Source organism: Myotis daubentonii, chromosome X (genome assembly GCF_963259705.1).
Source record: "Myotis daubentonii chromosome X, mMyoDau2.1, whole genome shotgun sequence".
Classification (NCBI taxonomy): Eukaryota; Metazoa; Chordata; class Mammalia; order Chiroptera; family Vespertilionidae; genus Myotis; species Myotis daubentonii.
The window spans coordinates 30,992,146-31,013,186 of NC_081861.1; the positions used below are offsets into that span (position 1 = coordinate 30,992,146).

Here is a 21,041-nt window from a genome sequence, read left to right on the forward strand (position 1 = left end):
CTCAGGGTAGGGCTGATTGGGGGGTTGGGGCACCGCCCCCTGTCACACTCAAGGCAGGGTGGATGGGGAGGTTGCGGCGCCACCCCCTGTCACGCACAGAGCAGGGCCAATCAGGGGGGTTGGGGCTCCGTACCCTGTCACGCACAGAGCAGGGTCGATCAGGGGGTTGGGGAGCATCCCCCTGTCATGCACAGAGCAGGTCCCATCAGGGGGTTGGGGAGCTCGCCCTGTCACGCACAGAGCAGGGCCGATCAGGGGGTTGGGGAGCTCCCCCCTGTCACTCACAGAGTAGGGCCGATAGGGGAGTTGGGGCACCGCCCCCTGTCACACACAGAGCAGGGCGGATCACAGGGTTGGGGTGCCGCACCCTGTCACACTCAGGGCAGGGCCGATGGGGAGGTTATGGCTCTACCCCGTCACACACAGAGCAGGGCCCGTGGGGGGCAGTTGGGGCGTCACCCTCTATCACCCACAGAGCAGGGCCGATCATGGGGTTGGGGCACTGCCACTGTCACAGTCAGGGCAGGGCCGATGGGGAGGTTATGGCTCTACCCCGTCACACACAGAGCAGGGCCCGTGGGGGGGCGGGGTTGGGGTGCTGCCCGCTGTCATGCACAGAGCAGGGCCCATCAGGGGGGTTGGGGCTCCTTACCCTGTCACACACAGAGCAGGGTCGATCAGGGGGTTGGGGAGCTCCCCCCTGTCACGCACAGAGCAGGGCCCATCAGGGGGTTGAGGAGCTCCCCCCTGTCACTCACAGAGTAGGGCCGATAGGGGAGTTGGGGCACCGCCCCCTGTCACACACAGAGCAGGCCGGATCAGGGGGTTGGGGCGCCACCCTCTATCACCCACAGAGCAGGGCCGATCAGGGGGTTGGGGCGCCGCCACTGTCACAGTCAGGGCAGGGCCGATGGGGAGGTTATGGCTCTACCCCGTCACACACAGAGCAGGGCCGGTGGGGGTGGGGGGGTTGGGCCGCCGCCCTCTATCACCCACAGAGCAGGGCCGATCAGGGGGTTGGGGCGCCGCACCCTGTCACACACAGAGCCGCAGGGTGATCAGAGGGTTGGGGAGCTCCCCCCGTATCAGGCACAGAGCAGGGCTGATCAGGAGGTTGGGGTGCCTTCCCCTGTCACGAACAGAGCAGGGCCGATAGGGAGGTTATGGCCCTGCCCCCTGTCATACACAGAGCCGCAGGGCGATCAGGGGGTTTGGGCGCTGCCCCCTGTCATGCTGATCCCGGTGCTGGGAGGCATATTACCCTTTTACTATATAGGATAGAGGCCTGGTGCATGGGTAGAGCTGGCTGGTTTGCCGTGAAGGATGTCCTGGATCAGGGTGGGGGTCCCCACTGGGGTGCCTGGCCATCCTGGGTGAGGAGATGATGGCTGTTTGCAGCTGGTCACACACCCTTCAGGGTGGGGGTCCCCATTGGGGTGCCTGGCCAGCCTGGGTGAGGGGATGATGGCTGTTTGCAGCTGGTCACACACCCTTCAGGGTGGGGGTCCCCACTGAGGTGCCTGGCCAGTCTGGGTGAGGGGCTTAGGGCTGAAGCTCCTTTTTTTCTTTTTCTTTTTTATTCTTGGCCAGCTTTAGCTCTGGCTCCAGCTCTGAGGCCTCTGCTGCTGAAAGTAGGTATCTGGTTTGTTTAGGTTCTATAATCGAAACAATGTATAACTCCAGCTCTCTGAGTTCCTGGCTCACTGAAAGCAGGTTTCTGGGGTTTTGTTTAGCTTCTATATTTGTTACAATGTTTCAAACTGCAGGCTCAGAGGCCGGCAAGGCAGGCGGGGAACGTTAGTTTCCTCAGTCACTGAAGCAAGCAAGCCTCATGTTAGTTTCAAGCTGCCTGGCTGCCGGCCGCCATCTTGGCTGGCAGTTAATTTGCATATCACCCTGATTAGCCAATGGGAAGGGTAGCGGTCGTACGCTAATTACCATGTTTCTCTTTTATTAGATAGGAGGATGTTAAAGGGTCTCAGGATCAGAAAGTGGGGAAGCAAAGGCCAGTGAGAACGATTCATGCTGGGGACCAAAGGGGTTGATAATCCTCCATCTGGTCAGAAAGACTCTGGTTGAGGCTGATTCTGTGGCTTGAGAAAAGAGAGCAGCTCACTGTTCTTTCCTGGAGATGGCTGGACTTCAGTTGGCCAAATATACAGATCTGGCCTATACACTGACAGGGCTCTCCAGAGACCTAAACCACAATGAGAGGCCCTAAGAATACTGCTTGAAATGGCCCCATCATAGGCCTATCAAACATCCCCTTCCCCTCAAACAGTACTTTCTGGAGCCAGTGGTCAGAAGGAATCATAGCTTCCATCACTATTTTTCAGAAGTGGGGAGAAAAGTTCTAAAACCCGGGGCATCCAGGCAAGTGGAGCATCTTGCCTCCATAACAGCTGGATCTTAGGCAACCAGAACCTCGGAAGGTCTGTACTATGTGGGTGGGCAGCCAGGACACTGGCACAACAGTAAGGGCTGTGGTGAGACCCTGCAGTCAGACGCCGATGTGGGTGGTCCAGGGCAGGAAAGAGAGGCAGGAGGCAGGTGATTTCCTTGAGTGAGAGAGGACCATTCCTCACAGCCACCTAAAAGAGGGTTCCTCCCGCCAACGTGCCTGTACATGCACACACATACATATGCACTCACATGCCTACACACACACACACACACACACACACACACACACACACACACACAAACTCAACCAATAGAGGTAAGCAATTCTCCCCACCAGCCAGTCCCCCAGGACTTGCCCCTCTCTTTCCTTTTCCTTTTCCTTTTTCCTTTCCTGTCCTTTCCTTTCCTGATCCAGCCCCAGTGATGTAAATGTTCACTAGCCACTCCAGCTTGCCCTCCTTAGTTGTACCTTGAAGGACCCAAAACTGCAAAGCAGGATCAGGAATTTCCCCTCTGCCCTCCCCACAATGCCCATCTTCTTCAAACACAGAAAAGCCAATACAGAGAGTAAAGAGAGACAGGAGACAGAAGCCCTGACACAGGTTTTTCAGTATGCAAGTGTTTTTGACTCCACAGCCAGTTGCTTAAAATGAAACATAAAGGGCAGCCAGAATATACACCCAAATGCAAAAAAGTAAAGGCAAACAAAATAAACCACAAAATACCATGAACCCCAACAAAACAAAAAAATTAAAACCCAAAACCCCTCAACTTTATATATATATATATATATTTTTGTTGTTGTTGTTGTTGTTTGTTTTAAAAGGGAGAACAACTTCAAAACCAACTGGGCAGTTTGATGGGGGTGGGGAGCAGTCCTACAGAAGGGGGCTGAGACCCTCCCCTTGGAACAAAGAACAAACACAATACAAAGAAAATAACCACCAATGCTCCCGAATGGGTCAGGAGTCTCCAGAGAAGATTGTCCCCATCCTCAAACTGGCTTTTTTTTTTTTGTCTTTTTTTTTGTCTTTTTTTTTTCCATTTTCTTCTTTTGTTGTTGTTGTTTTAGCACCTGTACAATAAAACTGTACCATCTCCAACCAGAGCTGGCCGCAGCTAGGCCCTCCTGCCTTTGGATGGCACATACTCTCTACAAGGATTGTTCGGAAAAATAGCAATTGGTAGAAAAATAAGAACAAGAGTGGGAAAGACAATTCCACACGGGGGTGGGGTGGGGACAGGGAAGCAGCCCAAGCTCATCCCTCTCTCTCCCTGAACACGCCCAGTGCTGGAGGCCGCACACTCAGCCCCGGGTCCTGCCCGAGACCAGTCTTCTGCCCTCACCTAGGAAACAGCTGAGGCCAGACTTCACATCTGGCAGTCAACCCCAGAGCCCTCTGCAGATTCCAAAGTAGAATAGGGGGCAGAGGGAGGAGGAAAGGGAGAGAGGAAGGGGTCCTGTGAGTCTGGTGATGGAGAGAGATGGGGGAAAAGGGTTGGGAGCAGAGAGGCTCAGTATCCACAGAGGTTAAGAGCACACAGGGGTGGGCGGCTGGGGGTGCAGGGGGCATAGCTGCAGGAACACACCCATATTGTGCACTCTGAGGGGAGCAGTGAAGAAAGCACAAGGAGGAGGTGACCTCATCCTTCAGACCCTCTCAACTCTCATCAACCCCTCCCTCCCACGATGCTGTCTCTTCCCCAGTAAACACCAATGTCAAGGTAGCAGGGCTGCTTGCTGAAAAGGGTAGGGGGCGATGAAACAGAAAAAACTGGGGGTAGGGGAGCACCAAAGCCTCAGGATTTACCCCCAAACCCCCAGCCCTGGGCCAGCACCAGCCACCTTCATTAGTCAAAAGCGGATGGCTCCCACCTCTCTCCACCCCCTCCCCAGTGGTGGTAGGGGAGACCCTGGGAGTAACTTTGTCAGAGGGAGGGAGGGGGGAGCAGCTCCAGAGCTTATCAACAGAAAAACAAAGAAAGGAGGTGAAGAAAGTCCCTCAATACAAGTTGTCTCAAATTATCACAGTGATACAGACTTATCAGAAACCAATGAAATACAAATTAAATACTAATAAAATAAATACTATGGAAGACAGAAGAACACAGGGGAATGGAAGGGGCGCTCAGAGATTTAGGCTTTTCTCCTTTCTCCTCCAGACAGGCCACGGCCACCCAGGGCCCAGGTTTGGTCTTAGTCATATACAAGGAGGCCAGTCCAAGGGACCCTGGTGCCACTTCCCACCACCCCCGGGACCTCTTGTCCTCAGATGTGGAGTTTAACATTCCACCCCCATCATCAACCACACAACAATAACGATGACAGGGAGATGAGAACTAATTGTAACACCCCCCCTCAAAAAAAAATCCAGTCACTAATGCTGGCGTTGATAAGGCGGCTTCTTGTTGGTCCGGATTATTGCCTCATTCTGCAGTCTGGTGCTGGGTGGGGGAAAACATGGACGGTGGGGAAGGGTGAAATTGGGAGGAGAAAGAAGAAAAGGGAGGAGCTGTTTTCCCCATCAACTGTTCGAGGGGTGGAACTCCACCTCGGACCCCAGGAGCCGAAGTATCTCAGGCTCATACCGCACCAGCTCCACAGTCTCCGAGGAGCCCGGGGGGCACTCGTCCATGGCTCCGGGCCTCTCGGCAGGGGTCAGCAGCTGACTGGAGGCCACCTGCCTGTAGAACTCAGCCTTGGGCAAGGTGATAATTTCAAAGTGCGGGAACCGGGCCTGGAAGATCCTGGAGGAAAGCTTCAGCCTCTTCAGGACGTCAGTAAAGAGAAACCAGTTGCAGGGCCTGCAAAAGGCAAGGATGGGAGTTATGGAAGGGGGTGGAGGGGAAGCGGTGGGCGTGCAGGGAACACTCTGGAAGGCTCAGGAAGGCTGCCCATCTGGCAACGCCCCCCAACCCCCATTAAACGAGAGGCTCCTTGGGTGTAGCTGAGGCAAACATTTGCTCCTGCCCGCTCTACTGGCTGGCCCAGCTTTTCAGCTAAATGGCAAGCACTCCACCCATGACTGACCTCTTCCAAAAAGTGGGAGCAGGGGGGAAAGGGCCTTCCAGAACCTAAAACTCTTAGTAGGCTCCCCTAGGCCTTCACCGGCACCATGCCCCAGAATTGACCATCTGCGGGGTCCAGTTCTCCTCACCACTGACCCTTGCAGCCCCACTGGTTTCTCTTTCCTGTTCGCACTCTGGCTTCCCCTGCCTCCTTTTTCTCCAAGATCTTCCCCAGCAGAGGGGGGCCATGGAGAAAGGCCGAAACTGCGGGTAATCCAAAAGGCATTTCTCTTTGGCTCTGGAATGCATTAGACAAGTTTTTTCTCCAGCGGCAGCACCATCGTTTCTGCAGGGCCGGAGCTCACATTACAGCCGGTCTGCCTTTGCTGAGCACACCCGACTGGGTGGCAGCCTGGGGACAGCTGAGAGGGGTGCTGGAGAGGCCAGTCATAGGCCAGCCGCTTGCGTGGACTAAACCAAGAAGCGATGCTGCATCCCCATGTCAGTGGTCCCTGCGTCCAGGGCTTTCCCTTCTTGCCATTCAACTGTCCCACGTCCAGCCTTCACCACTTTTGGCCTGTACTATATTACATATTACATCAGCCTCCTAGCTGGTTTCCTTGCTGCCAAGAGTCACTTTTCTGTTCCCCAACCCTCACTGGACCCTCTGTTACTATTAGTTTTCTAAAAAGAAACCTGACCTGTTCACTCATTCCCTAAACAGTTTTCAATGGACCCCCAGTACCTTCAGCAAAAAAAAAAACACAAAAAAACACCAAACTTCAAATTCTTTGGCGTGACATTATGCAAGACCTTCTAAGCATCATGACCCCATTCAACCTCTTTAGGCCAATCATCACCCAACACACACACACACACACGCACACACACAGAGTATCTTCCACCAAAGTTCCAGCCATTTGGGGAAGGACTAGCCCTGTTTTCTGAACTTTTGGAACCTGAGTGTCTCAGTGCCTTTGCTCATGCCACACCCTCACTCCTCCTCTCCTCTCTGGCCTAGCTCAGATGCCATCTTACCTGTTAAGCCTTCCGCCAATGTAGCTGCTTGCTCGTCCCACCCTCCACAGTCTCTGGCACTTGGTTCACACCCCTGTCATACTATTTATAATGGAGCCCATTTCGGAAAGGTGCAACTGCTTAAGACATGTTTATGGAATTGAAGGTTCTACACAGTGCCTAAAACTTCTACCAAGACCCACAAGTCTTATCCCTAAAATGCAACATTTCTTCCAAATGAGTGAAAACTGTCATCTTACACAATCAGGGAATGGAGTGCTCTGAGTTAAGAGAAAAGGACTATAAATACCATATACTTGGATCATCAAAGAATGGCAAACCCTGCCCAGCTGGTGTGTCTCAGTGGTTGAGCATTGACCTATGAACCAGGAGGTCACGGTTTGATTCCCAGTTAGGGCACATGCCTGGGTTGTGGACACGCAGGAGGCAGCTGCTCAATGATTATCTCTCACCACTGATGTTTCTATCTCTCTCTCCTTCTCCCTTCCTCTCTGGAATCAATAAAAATATATTTAATAAAAGAAGAATGGCAAACCCCCTAGAACATTGACACTAGTGATCAGAATTCAGGTTTGTTTTGATGATGCAGAAGGCACTCTGAACCCCACAAGGCCTCAGCAAGTCACTGTTCCACACCCCCCTACTTCTTGAAAAACAAAATTTTCACATCGTGCTGCAGCTGTGGGGCAGGGCAGATTCAGAAGAGGCGCTAGAAGATGGAACATCAGGAAAACCAGCGTTACCCACACCCAGCTCTTGACCAAAAAACCTCCCTGCCACCCTGCTTGCCGAGTGGCGTGCCGCCCAGGTTGCTTGTGTTCTGTCCACACCTAGAGCACACAGCCCTGGTCCTTTTACTGCCTGGGCCCAAGATCCTGTTTCAAAGAAGGAGGTGCTGAATACTTTGGAGGAATTAATTAACTGTGCAATACTATATCCCAGAGGCCCAGCCCCGCCCTCAGGGATCAGCTTATGCCCAGAAGAATAAGGACCAAAAGCCCCTGAAACTTGATCCCTACAGTGTCATCATATAGGCTATTTTTATTCTTATCTGGCCATGGGGGAAGGGATGCAAAGAAACTGTGGTGGAATGGTTGGAGTCCTCAACGGAGGAGCTCACTTGAAGGATTCCTAAGCCACTGTCCACTCCTCCCTCTATTGTGGGTTTTCACTTAAAAAAAAAGATCTGATATTTTAACAATAGATATCAAAGGAAAAGTATCCTTGAAAGTGTTTGCAAAGCTGTTTGAAATATGTGAAGAAGAGACCAGAGAGAAAATACTTGATGAAGGCTAAGAAAAAAAGGACAATTCTTCCTTCATCACCCTAACTAGCACTGCCACACGCTGCCGTACGGCAAACCTGACAAGAACCGTGGCCCTGCAGGCTGCCCAACAGCCTTCCAAGTCATCAAATAGAGACTAAATTGGGTTCAGTTTAATGTTAAGTGTCAGGTAAATTCTAGTCTCCGACAATGGCTGATCCCTGATATAAAATACATGTTAATCTGAGATGATAGCACTGATGGCCATCCTCTCCCCAGCATTAAGTCTGTGAGAAAGCAGCCTGGGGATTACTTACAGACCCCAGGGGCCCCATACCTATGGCAACCATATATCCTGACCTTTCCTAGACTCTCGATTTCAAATATTCTGTCTGGCTGTCCCCAGAAACCACAAAAATGTTCCAGAGATTCTAATAGTTCAGCAGTCCAAATATCCCCCAGATCCCCTCTTTCACCCAGGAACAGCACAAAACTCCTCCAGAGAGTGAAGCTAGATTTGGGGTTTGGGAAATATATACACTCAGCGTATGTAGAGCTTACAGCCCAGCCTCTGTTGTGAACATAACCAATCTGGGCTGGAAAGTGAGGATGGCCTTAGTCATATATTATCTTTCTCATGTTGCAGCATTTGTCTCCAGGTCTCGGCTTCCTTCTGGAGAATTCCACCCTCCAAGGAAGGCAGACCAGGGGTTGCCAGGATCCTGGCACTCAGTCCCCATAGGTCTCTCAGACACTTACCCGTGGGACACTGACACTTGGAGGTTGTAGCAAGGGAGAAGAGGCTTGTCTGAGAGCTCAAACATAAAATCATCCTTTTCGCCATCATCTCCTTCCTGATCAGAACTCCCAGGGGGGTTATGTAGGAGGTCACAGGCAAACCCTTCTTTTTCATCTGTAAGGAGAGCACACAGGGAATTAGGACTTAGCTAGATGCACAAAACAGAAGAACAGAAATGTTCCAACAACACAAAGGGGTATGGCCCTGGTTGGTGGGGCTGGGTTGGTTGGTGCTTCATCCCATGCACAGAAAGGTCTCGGGTTCGATTCCTAGTCAGGGCAGGTGCCCGGATTACAACGTGTTTGATCCCCAGCTGGGGCACAAACAGGAAGCAACCAATCAATGTTTCTCTCTCAAATCAGTGTTTTCCTCTCTCTCTTCCCCTCTCCCTTCCTCTCTCTCTAAAAATCAATGGAAACATATCCTCGGGTGAGGATTAAAAACCCCCCAAAAGACAGCCCAAGCCAGTTTGGCTCAGTGGTTGGAGCATCGGCCTGAGGACTGAAGGTTCTCTGGTTGATTCCGGTCAAGGGCACATATCTTGATTGCAGGCTCTATCCCCAGCCTAGTCCAGCTCATGGTGTGTACGGGAGGCATTCAGTCAATGTTTCTCACATCAGTGTTTCTCTCTGTCTCTCCCCCACCCTTCTAGTCTCTCTAAAAAAATCAATTGAAAAATATCCTCTTCGGGTGAGCATTAACAACAACAAAAACACAAAGGGGTATAAAGGTGGGTGATTAGAAGAAAAACAGCAAGCCTACAGAACCCTGGCCAGGGCCAAGTTTCGATAATCCCACGGCACATGAAAGTTCGATCCCTGGAAGACAGTAATCTTTTGAGGCCAGAGATTCATTATACTACTCCACCTTTCAGTTGGAAAAAAGCAAGGTGATGTGAAGGATGAGCTGCTCCACTGCTGGAGATGAAAGCCTGAAGATACCATCATGGTCAAAGGCAAGGTTAAAAACACCTGTTCTTCACCACCCCCACCCCCCCATTTTCCAAAACCACCCCAACTGCCTGCTGGAATCTCCAAAAGCCCAGAGAGGGCTTGGCCAGCTCCCTTGCCCAGATGAGTGTGGGTGTGGTATATTTCACTCTGTCCCCACCTGCTCCTGCTCCAGCTCCCCTGAAGCTTAGAGGGTGGTGCTTCCCTCAGTCTGCAGCCCCTGGCCTGACGGTGAATGATAGATGACTGACACGGATAAAGACTGGCTGCTCTTCTCAGAGAGGAAAACTTGGGCCAGAAGGCTAAGGGCTGGGGAGATGGTAGCTATCTCAGAAACTGTATACCAGTGATGGCGAACCTATGACACGCGTGTCAGAGGTGACACGTGAACTCATTTTTTTTTGGTTGATTTTTCTTTGTTAAATGGCATTTAAATATATAAAATAAATATCAAAAATGTAAGTCTTTGTTTTACTATGGTTGCAAATATCAAAAAATTTCTATATGTGACACGGCACCAGAGTTAAGTTAGGGTTTTTCAAAATGCTGACACGCCGAGCTCAAAAGGTTCGCCATCACTGCAGTACACATTGTGGGGCCAGGGGAGGGAGGGAGTGGCAGCTTCCAGATGAGGGGCTGGGTCTCTCTTGAGTGTGAGCAATACCACAAAAGGTGACAATGTGCATAGGGGTGGTGCTTCTGGCTGGGTTAGGACAAAACAAGGGAAGAGAAAGGGACCTTGGAAGAGAGCAAATTAAAAATAAATACCCAGGGTGGGGTTGGTAGAGGGCTAATGATAGCTTTTTCCAAATAAGCAGCATCTCCTAGTTTAGGCCAATGGGTTCTGAGTCTGGGGGAGGCAAGCACTAGAGTTTGGGCTGAAAAGGTCTATAAGCTATTAACAGTAACAGGGTAAGAAGGGCAATTTCCACAGGGTCACTCCGGCCTTTAAGAAGAATTAGTGAAATACAAAGCAAATCCCACATCTCTGAGCCATAGTTAGGGGTGGGGGTGGGGGAAGAATCCCACCGCAAGCTTACCCAATACGGAACTGCTGTAAAAGTCCCAGGATACACCAGGATCACCCTCTGCGCGGCCCTGAAGATCCGAAAGGTGATCTGATAAAAGAAGGGAAGGCAGTGAGACAAGGAGGGTAGGCTGGATAAAGAATCTGAAGCAAAGTACATACACATGGGCTTAGGAACATGGGAGAAGGGGAGGACCACAAGAGGGTCTGGGAGTGATGAGAGAGTGATGTGCTTCTGGCTGTCAATCACAGGTTGCAAGCCAGCAGCCAGGAGCCAAGTCTAGCCCACTGACCACCTGGGGGTTGGCCCAGTGTTTTAAACAAACAAAAATTAATAATAATAATTAACATCCATCATTTTAAAACTGAGAGCTTTCACTTAAAAAAAATCCAGATTTCCAACTTCTCTTGAAAAAAATATTAGAAGGTCTGGCAACACTGAATCCACATTCCTGCATGTCAACAGTTGGCTGGAAGGAGAGGCGACATGTGCTATTGTCCAATTCAACAGTCCCCACCCAGCCTGCTCTGCTCTCTTACAGGATCAGCCTGAAGGCATTTAGGTCTGGGATCCCTGCTTTAAATGGTGCAGGGCAATTACTCTGCAAGCAGAATCCTAGACCTATCCCAGGACTTTTAATTCCCTGCTGGTTACAATGCTTATTTATCCAAATCATTTTTTAAAATGTATTTTATTGATTTTTTACAAAGAGGAAGGGAGAGGGATAGAGAGTTAGAAACATCGATGAGAGAAACATCGCCAAATCATGATCTCCCCAATTCAAAGTAAGATAAGGAAGCACAATTCCTGTTTCATCTTTGAAAACCATCTAGGAGCCCTAACCAGTTTCTCGGCCTGTGGACTGAAGGGTTCCGGGTTCCATTCTGGTCAAGGGGTAAAGGGCACGTACCTCGGTTGCAGGCTGGATCCCCAGCCCTGGTCAGGGACCCGTGTGGGAGGCAACCAATTGATGTGTCTCTCTGAAATCGATGTTTCTCTCTCTGTATCTCTTTTCCTCCCTTCCACTCTCTAAAAATAAATGGAAAAATATCCTCAGGTGAGGATTAACAACAACAAAAAACATCTAGGAGATGGCCAAGTTTATCCTCACAAAAACCTTTCACATGGGTGTTCAAGCAAAAACTAACACTCAAATGCTCACAGCAGCTCTGTTCACAATAGCTCCAAAGTGGAAACAACCCAAATGTTATTCAGCTGATAAAGGGATAAGCAAATGTGGTATATCCATACAATGGAATATTATTCAGCCACAGGGAGGAATGAAGTGCTAATACATGCTCCAATTTAGAAGAAATTTGAAAACACCATATTAAGTGAAATAAGCCAGACATAAAAAGGCCATATATTATATGGTTCCATGTATATGAAATATCCAGAACAGGCACATTTAGAGATACAACAGATTGGTGATTGGGAGGGAACAGGAAGTGACTGCCTAATGGGTACAGGGTTTCCTTTGGGGGTGATGAGAAAGTTCTGACACTCGATAGTGGTGATGTTTGTACAACATTGTGACTATACTTAATACCACTCAATTGTACACTTTAAAATTCTTAGAATAATAAATTGTGTTATAAGTACTTTACCACAAAAAAATTGTAACCACCTTTTGCTTGCTTGATCTGAGGACAGACATCAGGTCACCACTTAGCCTCCTTGTTTCCTAGCTACGCTTCATCTAGTGGAACTGTTTCAATTTTCAGTCCCACGTGGACAAAAAGCAGGTCTTTAACAACAAATTCAATTGTGTCATCTGTGGGCACATGGCCCTGCGGTTACCAATATGCCACCTCGTGCAATTGGCAAGCTGACTTAGCTGTGTATGGTTGCCACCAGCCCTTAAGGGACACATGGGCAACAGGACAGGAGAGTCCACAGGGCACAGATGAGGTGAGTGCCCCCTGAAAATGAAATCCCAGGAGGAAGTGAGCAGGCAGCCACTCTTAAAGGAGCAGAGCTATTTTCCCATGATGGAAGGTCCTATCCACTCCAACATACCTTTATCTTCACACATCCTATCAGCAAAAATACCTCTTAGCTGTTGTGACCCGGTGAAAGGAGTCCGTTTTTAGCAGCGTTCTAGGAGATGAAGGGTTTCTTCCAGTAGGAAAAGGCAGCCAGAGAGAAGCTTTCAAAGTAATGGCTGAGCAGCCAAAATGGAAAACCTTTAGTCAAGTATATTAGATCTTTTGTTCATTCTATGAAAAAACTCTGAGGTCACGGCTGCCAGCTTATGTGCTCTTCTGTATCCTGTCACTTTAGAGTTGACAGTGGTTTCTTCCTAAAGCATTGGTCAGTCAGGCAGGTGTCTATTCTGTGCCTAGCCCTGTGCTAGGTGTGCTAGGAGATCCAGGGATGAGATCATAAAGATAGGGACCACATCTAACTTGTTCATCACTGTTTCCTTAGTACCTAAGCCCAGGTGCCTACATATAGTAAGAACATAATATATGGGAAAGAAAGGAAGGGAGCCCTAGCCAGTTTGGCTCAGTGGATAGAGCATCGACCTGTGGACTGAATGATCCCAGGTTCAATTCCAGTCAAGGGCATGTACCTCAGTTGCAGGCTCAATCCCCAACCCTGACCAAGGTGTGTGCAGGAGGAAACCAATCCATGTGTCTCTCTCACATTGATATTTCTCTCTCTCTGTCTCTCCCCCTCCCTTTCACTCTCTCTAAAAAATCAATAGAAAAATATCCTCAGGTGAGGATTAACCAAAATAACAAAAAAAGGGAGGGAGAAATTACCACAAGGCAAGACTACAGACTATAAAGTAATGTGCTTGCTTAACCAGCATGTGGAAACCTATATGTTCAAATGACTGCAGTCCCCACCAAGAGGTCACACGAGGACTCCATCAGAGCAGCCCTAGGTCACTACATTCCTAGGACGCCTCTTTGGAAACTGCCTTCAGAGCCCCCGGCACATTCCTCTAATTCTCCTAACAGCAAATCTTTGTCATTTGCAGGTGAATTTCCCTTTTTGAGATGGCCAAAGTTAACTGGCATGAGCAAAGATGCAAAAGTCCGAACAGGCCCATGAGTGGAACACAGGAAGAAACTACAAGGCTTGCTCGATGGTGCAGCTTCAAGTCACATTTCCTCACAGGTCTTCACATACAATCAGGATGGAGACTAACTTTCCTTTTCCTTGCCCCCTCCCATAACTTTCAGTCCTTTACTCTTATTCTTTCCTGAAAAATAACCCTCAGTCCAGCCCGGCTGACATGGCTCAGTGGTTGAGCGTCGACCTATGAGCCAGAAGGTTACGGCTCGATTCCTGGTCAGGGCACATGCCAGCGTTGTGGGCTCCATCCCCAGTGGGGGGCAAGCAGGAGGCAGCTGATTGATGCTGATATTTCTATATTTCTCTCCTTCTCCCTGCCTAAAAAATTGGGGATTAACCAAAATAATCCTCTCTCTCTAAAAAATAAATAAAAACATAGTTTTTTAAAAAATACCCTCAGTCCATCAATCCTGCTCCTAGGTATATAACAAAAAAGCTGAAAACTGGTACCCAAACAAATGCTTGTACCATACACATTTACAGCAGCTCTAGTCACAATGGCCAAAAGGTGGACACAACCCAAATGTGAGTCAACATGCATGGTTAAAGAAAATGTGGTATATCCATACAATGGGATATTATTCAACCTTAAAAGAAATGAGGTACTGAAACATGCTAACACATAGATGGGCCTTCAAAACATGCTATTCCATGAAAGAAGTCAGACACAAAAGGCCCCATACTATACGATTCTGTTTATATGAAATGTCCAGAATGAGCAAATCCATACAGACAGAAAGTAGATGAGTGGTTGCCAGGGGCTGGGGAGAGAGGGAAATGAAAGCAACTGGTTAATGGGGCATGGGGTTTCATTTTGGGAGTGATGAAAATGTCTTGGAACGAAATAGAGGTAGTGGCTGTACAACATTGTGAATGCACTGCATGTCACTGAATTGTTTACTTTTGAAGGTTAATTTTATGTGAATTTTGCCTCAATTAAAAAAAATTGTTTTAAGTACTCAGTTTGAGTGGTCACCATGGCAATCAGAGATTCTCTAGTCCCAACAGACCACTCCCCATCTCCTCCAACCAAGTTGCCAGCTGAGGGACATGAAAGGGGAGAAAAACAAAAAACAAGCGGTCTTCAACATGGGGTCATACAGCAGAGGTCTTTGGCAGGAAAAACAAAAACCTGTGATTCAGTGACCTCAAGTGGTAAATTGCTAACCCTTTCATCAGTGGGAGGAAAAGCAGTCCCGATACTTCCTCCAATGCCCCAAACCAAACGGCAACAACGCCCCCAGCTCCCACATTCTTTCCAACAAAGGAGGAAAAATGAACCTGTTTTCCCTTGGCTAGCTTGGATATTATTCTTCCCTTCAAAGGGTCAAAGGCAAATCAGTCACATGCCTGCCTGTCATTTGACCCGAGGAGGAGGTCTTCCAAAGGCCTTTGGAGGGAGGTTGGATGGCTTGGTGCTCCAAGCCCCAGGATGTAAGAGAAAGGCTCACTATCTGACCTCTAGTACCCAGCACTGTACCTGAAAACTAACAGGTGATCACTAAATGCGTGGATGAATAAATGCATGAAGGAGTGCCACTACATCCTTCATGAGCTCGGGAGAAATGGGCCTCATTTTAAGCCAACCCAATGCAGGAGATCCACATTTATAACCCAAATGAATACCAACCTGCTTTACAAAAGGATTCACTGCAGATACCCGTAAATAGTAATATTCCTTTGCGTATTTAAAAGAGGATCTGATTCCCAGACTCCTCCTGAACAAGGGCCTTGCACAAAGTGAGGGAAGCTCTACATAAGGCGCAACCCTGATACTCTCGCTCACCTTTCCGACTGCGAGCCCTTTGCACCCTATTGGGATTCTCCTTCATTTTCTGCCCAGTGGGATCCCCACTAGGGGAGGAAGAAGACAACCTATGGAGAGTCTGATCAGGCAAATGCCTGGAGATGAAAAGCAAAGAGCTTTTAAAATACTTCAGCCAGACAGGAAGGGTGAAAGAAAAATCCAGAAGTCCACCCAAATGCATCCAGGTGTAGGGACAGGGAGGTGGGGGAATGGAGGGAACTGCCTCTCCAACCTCCAGCCTCATGGTGCTTCCTAGAGCCACTGTGCCACTCTACCCAGTGGCTTCTTGAGCTCTGAGAAAGAGGGATACGAGGACACAAAAAGAGAAATACTCACTTTAAGGAACCAAAAAAGCGCCTGATGATGGTTGCACAACATTGTAAATATACTAAGTGTGAAACAGCTGTTAGGTGAACTGTACCTGGATTCTTTAAAAAGACCCTGCATATTGCCCTCACATCCCCTCAAACAGCCTTTGGACCCAAGATCCCCCTCCTGGAAGCCCACTGACTCTCAGTGCCTGCCTTCCTGGGGTGGCAGGCTAAGGTCCTGGTCTCCAGGCTTATTCACACTTTCCCCAAAAGCCAGACAGAGATCTCCCTTTAATGCCACTTTTCCATTTGCATGGAAAAGATGTGGTTCCGTTTTTACATTCCTTTCAGCTCCTGGACCCCATTATGAAGCTACAGCTCCACCCCATAATGTTGAGAAACAATGTCAAGATTTGAATAAAGGTGCTCGGCCTGGACAAGCTACGAAGTGCAGGAATTAAGAAAAGTCTTCTCTTGCTTCTGCAACAGGGATTGGCACTCGAGTCAGTTTAAGGAGGCATCAAAAGGCTACCTATTTCTCATAGAAATGAGAAGAAGAGAGAGAAACGTATTTATTTCTAATTTCTTAACTACTTAAAATGGTTTCAACATTCAAACTCTGTTGGGATTTTAGAGAAAGGGTCAGAGAAGTAAAGAGTTCGTCTGCTGCCCTGCTGGTGTGGTTCAGTGGTTGAGCGTTGACCTATGAACCAGGAGGTCACAGTTTGATTCCCGGTCAGGGTACATGCCCAGGTTGCAGGCTCGATCCCCGGTGGGGGGCGTGCAGGAGGCAGCTGATCATCATTCTCTCTCATCATTGATGTTTCTCTCTCTCCCTCTCCCTTCCACTCTGAAATATATACATATTTATTTATTTTAAGAGTTCGTCTGCTAACTCAGGTGATCAGAGATAGCTTTATGTGGACCCAGAAGGCCCCAAGACCCCCAGGAGCTCAGGAGGACAATCTCTAGACCACAGAGGCCCTGGATTAGAGCTGTTGATTAGAGACAGAGCTTCATGCAGTGCGTTTATCAAGTTGAGATGCTCTGGATGGTCACCTGTGCCAGCTTTTCCTGGGAATCGAGTGGTGTGCAGACACCTCCACATGTGTGCATATAAGAGAGTACATGTATGGTATGTGGGAGGAGGCCACAGAGTGCTTTCCTCAAGCCCTGCACTCTGGGAATGGTTCAGCCAAGGGAATATGAGTCATCATTGGCCCAGGACAAATGACTGAATGGGCATCACAAAGTGGCTCTGCCCCTTGATGATAGGGGCCTAGGATGCCAGAGCTGGGGGAAAGGAAAAGAGAGTCCTTCCCTAAGCCAGGGAGAGGCTGGGTCTGGCTGTGAGGCCTGAGGCCTGTATTAGGTGATCAGCAACTGCTGGGTTTAGCTGACTTGACTGCAGACAGAATGGAGGCTGTCTGAGCAGAAGTCAAGGCCTCCCTCAGTGGCATTCCATTGTTCCCCTCCAGCTTTTATTAGCATCTAGGTGGCACTTCCCATCTAGTCTTCCTTTCATGAAGATCTTCAGTTCTGGTTCCTCCATCATCAGCTACCTAGTTAACCTTTGTTCAATAAACAAATGAGCCCCTGGTTGGGAGCCCAGAACTGCCTCTCTGGGGCATGTGTGGTGTGGGGGCAGGGAGAGGTGGGGAGACTAACCAGGGAGTGACCTTGGGCAAACCCTTAGTCCTGTGGGCTTCCAATCCCAGAGGGGTTCTACCACAAACATCAACACCTCCAAGGAGGGTGAGTGATACAGCTCCGTCTGTCTGTCACTCAGGCAGTCTGAAGAAGTAACTGCTAGAGGGAGGGCCAAGCTGTGATGTTACTGAGGAGGCAGGGTTTCTTCCTTCAAAGGTCAAGATTCCCACTGAGCATGCCCGAGCTAGACTTCCCTCCTTATCTTCCTCCCGCTGCCCAACTCACTATAGCTATCTAACTGCAGACAAACAGCTGCCATCTGCTCATGAGAAAACGAACGCATGTTGGCTTGTGGCCCTTGCCATAGGCCTGAACACCAGACACTTTTTCACAGGGGTTAGGTGAGGATGAGAAAGGAATGGGGTGGGGGGGATGCAGAGGGAACAACTCAGTTACCACAGGCAAGGGCTGTGAGAAATAAAGTGCCAGGAGGGGTCCCAAGGGTTCTACTCTGATCACCAACAGGAGAAAATGCAAAAACAGAAAACAAAACACTGTGTCACTTCTTTGCAACTGATATCCCATTCAAAGCAGAGGTCAATACATTTTTCCCCCAATTAAATCTGTTAGTGGGGCTGCTGTCCCATAGGGAGGCCTGCCCTACATGCCTCGCTAGGAAATGGGTCCCCGCAGGCTGGCAGGGTCTTGAAGAGGATGCATTCAATGTGGACACTCACAGCACAAGGACAAGAGGAAGTGGGCCTTTGGGCTTTTTAAAGTATATAGAGATTTCTGAGACGCTTGAAAGAAAGCCTGTGAAAAGGGCTGACGCCTCTCATGGGAGCTGTTTGAGATGGAGGGAGATGAAGACTCTCTCCTCAGGAATTCAGGACTCAGAAGCCAGCCTCAAGGATGCTGGCTTCAAGTCTGGGCTGTGCTTACCGCTGAGAAAGCGCTTCATGGTATCGCTGCTGGCCAGCTTCATGGCTGTCTGCCCCGAGTAGGTGGCCAGTGTGGGGTCGGCCCCATAGGACAGCAAGAGCCAGATGGTCTCCAGGTTGTCGTTGACTACTGCATCATGAACTGGCCTGTGGAGGTGATACAGGGTGAGGACAATAGGGCACAAGTGGGAAGCTGGGTGTCTAGACCTCAGGCTGCCTTGTCAGGGAGAAGTAAAATGAGATGACCCCGGTACAATGTGGGTAAGACTTAGAGGAGAGGAACCATCTCTGGCCTGCACCCCCACTACATCTCCCCACCTACTCTCTCCCTGTGCTCTTCTCCTCCCTTCCATTTCTCTCTCTTATGTTCCCCCCACATATTGAGACTGTCTCTATGGCACAATGAAGCTCCATTGGTACTACTGGGGTTGGAGAGAATGGACCTCGACTGAGGATAAACTTAAAGCAGATGCTTGGGGTTATGAACAGAAGGACCTGATGACTTCCCATGAGCAGGGATGAGCAAAACAGCTCCACAAGTGGTGGCCAAGCAGAGCCAGAGTCCTTTGACCCAAGTCACCCCACTTGGTATGTGGCTCATGTTTCAATTTTGCCAGGAAGTAAGCGCTCTGATAGAGTAGAAGAGAATGGGTGCAATTTCTATAAGACACAGCAGGTGTCTTTTTAAAAAGGGTATAGAGATCAATCAAGAATCAAATCAGGCTCTAACTGATTTAGCTCAGTGGACAGAGTGTCAGCCTGCAGACTAAAGGGTCCCTGGCACGACTCTGGTCAATGGCATGTACCTGGGTTGTAGGCTCAATCCCTGGCCTTGGTGGGGGTTCATGTGGGAGGCAACCAATCAATGTGTTTCTCTCACATCGATATGTGTGTGTGTGTGTGTGTGTGTGTGTGTGTGTGTGTGTATCTCCCCCTCCTTCCACTCTCTCTAAAAATTAATGGAAAAATATTCTCAGGTGAGGATAAATAAATAAAATATAAGTGTAGCTATTAAAAAAAATTAAATCTGTATGTTACCCTAGTGCCTGAAGCCTGAGACTCTGCCTGAGACAGGTGCACCACCAGGATAGTTTGAGGAAAGCCTGAGCAGTCTTCCTGGCAAAGATGCATCTGATGGGGTGATCCCTAGACAACCTCAGTCTCCCCCTGGTAAATGTTGTGGACTGGCCAGCTGGGAACACATCCATCTCTGCCCTAATCCGGTCCCCCCTGCAGTCTGCAGATCTCTTCCTAAAACCCCTCCTGACAAGGCCTCTGTGCAACTCGCAGCCTGGCAGCCTGGCATGCTGCAAAGGTCTAGACTGGAGCTGAGCTGGGGGAGGGTGGGAGTGGCAGGGAGGGGTGGGGGGGGCGTGCCTGGTGCCATCCTGCGCACTGCAGTTCACATTGGCCCCATGTTCCAGCAGGATGTTCAGAATTTCGGTCCAGCCCCGGGAGCAGGCCTCATGCAAGGCTGTGTAGCCGGCGTTGTCGCGGTGATTCACATCCTCACTGTCTTTCTGGAGACAGTAGAGAACAACGTCCTGTGGGGACAAGGATAGCTCCATGAGCAAAAAGTGGCCTAATTCTTGAAACCACCCCAGTTAGGTTCGAAGCTCTCCAAATGTCTGGGAGAGTCTCAGAGCCTGCCCTTTATTCTGGGGACCAACAGGCGAGTCTCAAAATCTTTTGTCAAGACAGTTAGCCCCGCCCTAACCAGTTTGGCTCAGTGGATAGAGCATCGGCCTGCAGATGCAAGGGTCTCCCAGGTTCGATTCCGGTCAAGGGCATGTACCTTGGTTGCAGGCACATCCCCAGTAGGAGGTGTGCAGGAGGCAGCTGATCAATGTTTCTTTCTCATTAATGTTTCTCTCTATCCCCTCTCCCTTCCTCTCTGTAAAAAGTCAATAAAATATATATTTTTTAAAAAAGTTAGCCTTGCCCTATCCAGTTTGGCTTAGAAGATAGAGTGTCAGCCCATGGACTGAAGGGTCCTGGGCTCGATTCTGATCAAGGGCAGGTACCTCTGTTGCAGGCTCGATTCCCAGCCCTGGTCGGGGCATGTGCAGGAGGCAACTAATAGATGTGTCTCTCTCACATTGATGTTTCTCTCTGTCTCTCCCCATCCCTTCCACTCTCTATAAAAGTCAATAGAAAAATATCCTCAGGTGAGGATTAACAGAAAAAGAAAAACAACAACAACAACAAAGTCAGCCCTGAGCGGCCATCACCAGGGCCTCAGCTCTGGACTGTTTCCTCACCAATGGGGAGGCATTTCTCATGACCAGCAACACTCATCTGGGTGTAGGTTGTTGTGGTGAAAGCCTCAGAGAGGCTCATCTACCCACCCAGAGCCCATACCCTCAGGCCTCGACTCCCTGAGCACTGGTTCCCTAGTCTGGTGCTTTGCAAGGGCAATGAGACATGTGGTGACAAGCATAGCCTCTGCTGGTAATTCGAGAGCAAGGAAGAAAGAATTGGTTTAAGTACTACCCATGGGTGCTGGTTTTCATCATTTTAAGTACTATACCTGGATGCTTATCTCAGACCTCCCCTAATCAAGACTGTTCCTTGCCCTAGTCGGTTTGGCTCAGTGGATAGAGTGTCAGCCTGCAGACTGAAGGGTCCCAGGTTTGATTCCGGTCAAGAGCACATACCTCAGTTGCAGGCTTGATCCCCGGCACCAGTTGGGGGACAACCAACCAATGTGTCTCTCTCACATTGATGTTTTTCTCTCTGTGTCTCCCCATCCCT

At 49.3% G+C, this 21,041-nt stretch overlaps 1 protein-coding gene across 9 annotated transcripts in view; it reads right to left on the bottom strand.

The window, feature by feature from the left end:
* Positions 1–3,216: 3,216 nt before the first annotated feature.
* Positions 3,217–21,041, bottom strand: part of BCORL1 (BCL6 corepressor like 1) — a 67,866-nt gene continuing 50,041 nt past the window's right edge. For 8 of the 9 annotated variants that reach the window (XM_059679461.1, XM_059679454.1, XM_059679456.1 and 5 more), the window contains one exon: positions 19,235–19,831. In XM_059679461.1, the coding sequence (XP_059535444.1) occupies positions 19,322–19,831 (510 nt within the window). In that variant the 3' untranslated portion in view covers positions 19,235–19,321. Of the gene's footprint in view, positions 5,209–8,473; positions 8,628–10,503; positions 10,582–18,288; positions 18,435–19,234; positions 19,832–21,041 lie in introns of those variants that run through there. The other variant, XM_059679462.1, reaches the window with a different exon arrangement.